The 8,658-nt window shown below is 43.8% G+C and overlaps 1 protein-coding gene across 1 annotated transcript in view; it reads right to left on the bottom strand.

Annotated features, from left to right (window-relative positions):
* Positions 1 to 2,065: 2,065 nt before the first annotated feature.
* Positions 2,066 to 8,658, bottom strand: part of LOC122749863 (butyrophilin-like protein 8) — a 30,381-nt gene continuing 23,788 nt past the window's right edge. The window contains exons 6-8 of the mRNA XM_043996423.1: positions 6,753 to 6,866; positions 5,121 to 5,211; positions 2,066 to 2,111 (exon numbers count right to left, since the gene is read on the bottom strand). Coding sequence (XP_043852358.1) covers positions 2,072 to 2,111; positions 5,121 to 5,211; positions 6,753 to 6,866 — 245 coding nt within the window. The 3' untranslated portion in view covers positions 2,066 to 2,071. The remainder of the gene's footprint in view (positions 2,112 to 5,120; positions 5,212 to 6,752; positions 6,867 to 8,658) is intronic.

The following is an 8,658-nucleotide window of genomic DNA, read 5'->3' as shown; positions in this document are numbered from 1 at the left end:
GAATATATGTCCATGCCACCGAACATATTGGAGGAAACTGAGTCAGACTTAATCAGATGCATGGGATTGAGATGTCCATGGCATCAGGCATATAGGAGGGGGCATAGAAGCCAGGTGTAGAAGTGAGATGGGTGGGATGAATACTTCCAGCCATCTGTACAATATTGTGGGGAAAAATAAAATAAAATATTAAACCAAGAGAATCCAACCTCAACATTAGTCAAAAGCCGTTCCCTCGGCCATACCTTGACTTCATGCATGTCTCCCCTCATGTGACAGTTCAGTGTCTGCTCTTGCATATATTTCTCTTGTGATTGGATGGCATCTTGGCCAACTGGCATCTGATAACTCAGAATAAAGGCAATTAATGTCTTAAATGATAAATTCCCATAATCCAAGTCTCATATGGATTTAAAAATTGAGGATAATAAATGATTGCAAAAAATGTGAATACATCTTGACTCAGAACACAATATATAATTATGCAACAATTTCAAATAATACCCCTTTTTTTTAACTTAGTATACAATTACTTTTTTGAAAAATCTGAACATATTTAAATACAAGTTAAAGCACAACACAATCTCAAAGAAAACTTTTACAAATGTTCCCCTCTTTTTTTTTTTTTTTTGGAATATGCTTATCAAAAATAATACTTCTAGAATCAATTTACACTTGCCATGGCAAACAATTTGCCAGGGAAATGCTTTAAAGAGTTTGATCAAATAATCAGTTGAGAAAAAATAACAAAAACAAACAACTCAGAATATGGGAGCACAATACTCCTAGAATTAACATTGTATAATAAAATCAAAACCATCTTGCAATGTTTCAAAATTAGATAGACAAATGAATAGAAGAAAATACACATGGAACAATAAAATACAGTGAAATTCAAACTAAGGAAATCTAAATGAATATGAACTTAATATCAATAAGAGTATTATAAAATATAAACTTGATCACATGACTATAAAAAGCTTTTACAAATATTCTCCTTGTTTTAGAAACTAAGTATAAGACACAATCTCAAAAGCATGAAAATCTCTATGAAAATAAACCCATACCATTAATTTCAAAATGTATATATAATAGCACAGAAATCCTATGTAACCTCTGAACTGATACTATTACTCTGAGTGAATTCAGAACACTTTTGATTCCGATATCTAAAATCCCCAATACTCATATCAATACCTTGCTGCTTACTTCTACATTTCTGTAAAATATATACCCTTCCATGGCAAAAGAATCGGAGTCTTGAACTATGTTGATGATTGTCATTCTTATTCGGCTTAAGTTTTTCTTCTTTAACCCCTCTATATTGTCTGTCAGCCTTTTCACCATACAAATGCTTTATAAGATTACTAATTAAAGACAAAAGCAGGTTAGCAAAATTATGAACAAAACGAGCATATCTGGAATTTAAAGGGTTTTCTAAAGTTGTCTCAGAAGCACAGCCAGGCTGGGGAAGGGGTGAGCCTGAAGCTGCAAATGCAGTTAGAGAAAGTTGAGCATGCGCATTAGATCTTTGGACTTCCCCGGCCAGGGAAGCAATGGGCTTGGCCATGGGAGGAGTAGAGGGTGGGGTTTGGAGAGGAGGGGAGGGACCAGAGCAATTAGAATCAGACTTGATTTTGAACTCAGGCCTGGATTCCTCTTCCCCCACTTTGCCTCCAGGTGCTAGGGGATTAAAAGCTTCTAGAGGGTGGGTCATTGCCTCCAGGCATGCAAAATTAGAGCAACAATTAGTGTTAGAATTGGGAAAAGCTGCAGGAATCTCTTCAGGTTTCTCTGAAAAAGCATGGTTGGGAGAGGGAGAGATATTTCCTTGTGTGAGTAAGTTGCTGGCTCTTTTAACAAAAATAAAAATAAAAATAGAAAATCCACAAAAACAAAGCATTAACATGATCTTATCTCCCATTTGTCTGGTTAAACAGACTAAAATCAAAAATAGGGTAATTAGGGAGTTTAAAAGGTCCATTCGAAAAAATTTAAAGGGAAAACACAGCCAGTGCGCCAGTACTTAGCAGTTTAAAGGGTAGGGGAAATTTCTTACCCAACCGGAAGATCAGAAGTGAGGTTCAGCTTTCCTCTTCGTGGTCAGCCATCTGTTAAGGGTTAAAATTCTAGCTAAACTGTCTAAAATATCTAATGAGTGGTCGCCAATAAATTATAAGCTTTAGCAAGAGTTAGACTTTTGAGCATTTATTAAGGAGAATAAGAATTTGGTAAAGAGAGAGAAAAAGGCCTAGATTCCTATCTATTAAAGGGAGAGCACATTTCTAGCTCCCTTCTCCGCCAGAGTCCAGAGGAAAGAGAGTGAGACCGCGCGCCAGTCTCTTCCTTCCTCCTCCCACTCGTCCGCGTCACTTCCTGATGCCTGGTCTTGCCCTCAAAGACCTTCGCTTCATGGGCAGAACTCCTCTACAGTAAGTATCCAGCAGGTGGCGTTATTCCAATCGTTACAGCTGCCTGGAGTATTTTCTCCTTCACCTGATATTTCTGGAGTTTGGCTACAATATTCCTTGAAGTTTTCCTTTTGGGGTCTCTTTCAGGAGGTGATCAATTGCATTCTTTCAATGATGATTTTATCCTCTGATTGTACAATATCAGATCAATTCTCCTTGATAATTTCCTGGAATATGGTGTCTAGACTCTTTACTTAATCATGGCTTTCAGGTAGTCCAATAATCCTTAGATGATCTCTCCTGGATCTATTTTCCCAGTCAGTAGTTTTTCCAATGAAGTATTTTACATTTTCTTCTATTTTTTCAGTGTTTTGATTCTGCTTGACAGATTCTTGGTGTCTAATGGAGTCATTAGCTTCCATCTGCCCAATTTTAATTTTTAAGGCATTATTTTGCTCAGTAAGCTTTTGCACCTCCTTTTCTATTTGGCCATTTTTTTCTCCCATTTGGCCAATTGTATTTTTTTTGAGAGTCAAGTGACTTGCCCAGGGTCACACAGCTAGTAAGTGTCAAGTCTCTGAGGCTGGATTTGAACTCAGGTTCTCCTGAATCCAGGGCTGGTGCCTCTTCCACTGTACTACCTAGCTGCCCCTAGGCCAATTGTATTTTTTAAGGAATTGTTTTCTTCAGTCAATTTTTGTGCTTCTTTTTCCAGCATAACTCTCATTTCTTTCATTTCTTTTTCCATTTTTTCTTCTACCTCTCTCATTTTTTTCCCCTTTTTTTGGTGGGGTAATGAGGGTTAAGCTAGCTGCCCCCTCTCATTTGGATTTTAAAAGCCTTTTTGAACCCTTCAAAGAAGGCTTTTTGGTCTTGAGACAAGATCCTCTTCCCACTTGAGTACTTCACTTGTAGGCATTTTGACAAGCTCATCTGAATTTGTGTTTTGGTGTTCCCTTTCACCATAGAAGCTGTTAAAGGTAAGGGTCCTTTTTTGATTCTTACTCATATTATAGCCTATTTTTAAACTTATAGAGTTGAAGTCTGCTCCTGGGGCACAGGGGTCACTGTTGCAAGCTTATTACCACTCTCAGCTGTGTCCAGCTGCAGCAGTGATGAGCTGCCTGATTTGTTGAGCTGTGCTGAGCCACCCTCCCCTTTCACCCAGGTGAGACAGACTTTTCCTGAAATCTTCTAAATTATCTCAAGTAGGATTGTGCCTCTCTGTCTTTTTGTAGGTTCTGTAGTTCCAGAATCTGTTTAGAGGCTTGATTTCATGTTTTTTGAGGGAAATACGGGAAAGCTCAGGCAACTTTCTGACTTCTCTCCTCCATCTTGGCTCCACCTCTTCCCTAAGATGTTCAGTCATTTTCAAAACAAAACCAAAAATCTATTCTTCTGATGACATCCATGATTAAAAGGTCTATGCAAGATACATTGTTTACATTCCCAATGACTAGGGGGTAAAAGCTCAAGTCAATTTAGTTTTCAGATGGTCAAAAGGATTTTTGTATTATAGCAGGAGTTCAGATCTGAATCTTTTCCCTAATAACTCCTGGATTTTCTTTTTTGATTTTCTCAGCAGCATCACCTTTGTAATTGTAAGAGCAATTGTGAATTATGATCTGAATAACAATGCACACCACAGTAAACATTCCTGCACATGAAACATTGATTCTTTTTTTGTTTGTCAAGAGACTTGTTTTGCTCCTCAGAGGGCTGCTGTGCAGTGTCCAGTACTGAAGCTTGCAGATCTTCTGTTTCAGGTACTGCTTTGTCCCCAGATGTACTTTCCACTGGGGTAGATGCTACAGAGTCTGATAAAAGTGACTGATTTTTTTTTCCTTTTTTTTTTTGTGGGGCAATGGGGGTTAAGTGACTTGCCCAGGGTCACACAGCCAGTAAGTGTCAAGTATCTGAGGCCGGATTTGAACTCAGGAACTCAGGAACTCCTGAATCCAGGGCAAGTGCTCTATCCACTGTGCCACCTAGCCGCCCCCAAAAGTGACTGATTTGATACAGGACTTGGCTGCATTGATGGGGAGATGTGGAGTCTAATGTTGAGTGAGCTTCTGGGACATTGCCGTCTGTGTACTGCACAAAGATTCAGACAGACTACTGACAGAAGTTGCAGGTGGGCTAAGGCTACTGTTACTACTATTCTGTCTTGGAAGATGTTCTTTAGAGCATTCTGAACACATGCCATTTGTACTAGGGTTCCCGTAAGATCCACAGCTGGTGGAACAAAGCAAAGGCACTTGGCTGGGGTTATTTCTTGAGCCACGTTCCTCTCTTCTGTGCACTCTGGTGAACAAGTATGAGGATTTTGGATTTAGAGTCCAGGCCTGCTGGGGGACCAAGGATGCTTTGCACTTCTCTCTCTGTGTGGCTGTTCCCATGTCCCTATGTCAGGCTGTCTTTCCTTGTGTAGCTCAGGCTGTCAGAGGCCCCCTCTGCCTGACGCACCTACCTGACCACTGCCCCTGCCACAGGTGAATGGGGACAGGTGAGGCCGCCAAACCCATCCCCCCTCCCCCACACTCCTGCCCCTCTCACTCTGGCTCCAGCCACCACCCACAAAGAAGGTTTTAGGAGATGTCCTGGTGCCACTGTAGGAATAAGGAATTAAAGGAATTACAACAAGCAAGGAGGAAACAAAACTTCCTCTTTCTGTATCAAGAAATGAGAGAAGATTCTCCAGCTGGTCACCTATGTGGAAGCTCAAAATCCCCAGGAAAGGCAGGATGGTCCCTGAGGCTTCTCTGTCTTCCTCCTCGAAATTGAGAGCATGAAATAATCTCTGTTGTCAACAAAACAAAATCAGTTGTTTTACAAGGGTTAGCAATATCTTGATACAAGTACATGTAACATGTTTGTAAATGAAGAAATTTTGAAAAAGCAATTTAAAACAATACAAATTTAGGGGGCAGTTGGGTGGCACAGTGGATAAAGCACCTGCCCTGGATTCAGGAGTATCTGAGTTCAAATCTAGCCTCAGACACTTGACACTTACTAGCTGTGTGACCCTGGGCAAGTCACTTAACCTTCATTGCCCCACCCCACCCCCCAAAAAAACCCCAACAACAACAAAACAATACAAATTTAAATTAAATAATATTCTAAAGGATAGAACATATTAAAAGTAAATATAACTGATTTCCTAAAGGATAAGGGAATGGATTTGGAATTTCATTGGTCTATGGAATTCTGGAGGAGGAAATATCATTAACATTGCTGGTCTGTGCCTCCTCTGCTACCTGTAGTCTTAGAGAGCACTGAGAGGTAGGTGACTAGCCCAGGGTCACACATCTAGGATGTGTGGGGAAAAAAAAAAAACTTTAAATTGAAAAGACCCAATTCAACTGGACAGATAAAAATCGTCCTGGCGGGGGGTGGGGGTGGGAGGGGAGGTAGAATACTTGACAATTGAAGGGGCACAGGCTCTGTTAAGAGGTGACAAATGAGGGGGAACTGGGGTCCCTACCTGGGTTCCAAGTAGGTCCCTCCCTGCTGCCTTTAGGATATGACTTTTGGGAGAAGTCCCAACTACACTCCCTCAGTCTCTACCTCAGTTTACCAGGGCAGGAGCATGGGGAGCGGGCTTCCTCATTCAGGACAGAGGAACTAGAGGCAGGGAGGCAGGGACAGGGAGCAGGGCTGGGAGGAGGCTGGGGAGAGGAGCTGGCACCTGGGAGCAGGCTGCTTTAATAAGAAGAGAGATGAGACTCAGATAAGAGTCAAACCCACACCTAGAAATGATTGATTAAAATTAGTCAACTCAAAATGACTGAATTCCTTGAGTCAGCCTGTGGGTGGGCAGGCCTGGGAAAGAACTGGGCATGTGGCCATGGTGGCTGAGTAGGGGCCAAGAGAGTAAGGGAGAGCAGGGAAGGACTGGGGCTGGTACCTGAGACCAGGCCCACATTCAGGCATTGAAGGGAACAGCTCAGGGAACAGGCTGCCTTGACAAGGGCAGCTCCAGCAATGCCCATCCCTCCACCTAGACCTGGAAAGTTACCCAGAAACCACTTCCTGGATGGGAGTGTGTGGAGATTAGGCCAAGGTGGGAACATGGCAAGGAGGCTTCTCCCTAGAGTCCATCCTGACTCCCAGTGGACAATCCTCTTTGACACAGCCCACCCAGCACAGGGGCCACTCAGGAGTTCCTCTGTCACCCCAGCAAAGGTCCCTCAGCCCAGGGCCAGACCATATGTTCAGATCCAAGGCAGGTGCCCTAGTCCAGCAAACCAGGGGATCCTCAGATCCCTCTCATATCAACAATCAAAGGGCCTGGTGAGTAGTGGAAGGACTAAAGGCCTAAGGACAGGCCCCTCCTCTTACCTCTGGTTCTCAATAGATTTCTTTTCCAGAAGAAATAAATCACCAAGGAAACGATGAAGACTGAACCGACAGCAAGAATGGTTTTAAATGTCTTCTTAGATGTGGGGAAATTCTCTGAAAATAGACCCCTAAAGTCCATTACTGTGGAAATCAGAGAAGGGAACACCCTGGTCCCAGATCCCTGTGGCCCAGGTTGGGGGTGGGAGTGTGGAGGACATTGGGATTTAGGAAACCCTGGCTATGGATCGTGGCCTTGTGCACAGGTGATGCAGTCTTCCTCCCCCTCCACCAGCCTCCAAACATCCCCCCAAAGCGAGCTTCCCCAGGACTTCAAAGAATAGAATGTAAGAATTAGCAGAGAGCTTAGAGAGAATCTAGTCTGACTGCCTCAGTTTTCAGAGAGGAAAAGAGAAGAGAGAGGCCCTGCATCCTTCAGCTTGTAAGTCACAGAGCCAGGCCTGAAGCCTGGATCCTCTGACCCCCAATTCAGGCCTCTTCCCACTGCCTCACAGCTGAGTCCTTATGGATTCAGAGACTTTCAGAGGATGATGGGACCTTTGATCACATCTAGTCCAACCCCATCATTAGACAGAGGGCCAGAGAGCAGAGAGGAAACTTCTAAGAGGTTCCACTGAGGAAATGACAGAGACAGGACCAGACCCAGGTCTCCTGATCCCAGAGGATGCTCCTCCCTTCTGAAGTCCATCCTGGATCTGGTTCTTACATGCCATTGACAAACTCTCTCTGGCTCTTAGCTGAGCAGCCTGGACTGCAGCAGCCCTGGGGTCAGCCCTCCCCTAAACTGTCACATTGCTCCATTGTCCCCTCTGGGCCTTGGTTTGACTGCTTATAAAAGGAGGGCCTTGGGGGCAGCAGGATGATAGAGCAGAGGAGAAACAGCCCCAGACTCAGACAATCAGAAGATCTGTTTCCAATGTGACTCTGTCACTGGGTGGCTATTTGAACTTTAGTCACTGGACTTCAGTCTCTTCCTCTGTAAATAGAGGAGGGGGCCTGGATCAGCTCTGGGGTCCCTTCTAGAGAAGGTATTGTTCAATGCCCAAAGAGGAGTCTCCATCAGCACCTATGCCCTCTGTCAGTAACCTTCCCTTCCCCCAACCTCCCAGGAGCCCAGTGCTTCAATTTCCTCCTGAGTAACATGGGCAACAGAGTACAGGGAGGGGCCATGAGGATGGACAGTTAAGATGGGGCCAGATTAGGGAGGACTCTATAAACAATAGGGAGCCATGGAAGCTTCTTGCACAGTTGAAGTGACACAACCACAGCTGTGTTTTAGGGACCTGAATCTGGCAGCCTGTGCAAGATGGATTGGTGAAAGAAGAAAGTGGAGACCCTCCTTTGAAACAAAAGGAAAAGATGGACTTGGAGTTAGGAGAGCTGGGGTCAAATCCCATCTCTGGGACTTCTCAGGGACTTAATGAGGTAAATCTTTTTTTTTTTTTTGGAGGGGCAATGAAAGGGTTAAATGACTTGCCCAGGGTCACACAGCTAGAAAGTGTCAAGTGTCTGAGGCCATATTTGAACTCAGGTTCTCCTGAATCCAGGGCTGGTGCTTTATCCATTGTGCCCCCAAGGTAAATCTTTTTGCTGCTTTGGGCCTCATTTTACCAAATGTAAGATGTGAATTAAATGATGTATGGGGTCTCTTTGAGCTGGAATCCCAGATTCTACCTGTTCTGCCTTAGAGGAAGACAGCTTTTCAGGGGGCTAATTATCCTCTGAGCTAGATCCCTGGCAGAAGGACATTCTCCTGAGGCTGGACAATGGCAAAGCCCAGGGCCAGAACTGGCCCCTAGTGTAGAAGTGCCCCCTCCCTGCCTCAGGGCTCTTCCTAGAATGTTGGAGAGCAGGATTTTTCTAAGAGGACAAGATGTCCCTGCTGAGA

This window comes from Dromiciops gliroides, chromosome 3 (assembly GCF_019393635.1).
Source record: "Dromiciops gliroides isolate mDroGli1 chromosome 3, mDroGli1.pri, whole genome shotgun sequence".
Lineage (NCBI taxonomy): Eukaryota > Metazoa > Chordata > Mammalia > Microbiotheria > Microbiotheriidae > Dromiciops > Dromiciops gliroides.
This window is presented reverse-complemented; position numbering and strand designations above follow the sequence as displayed.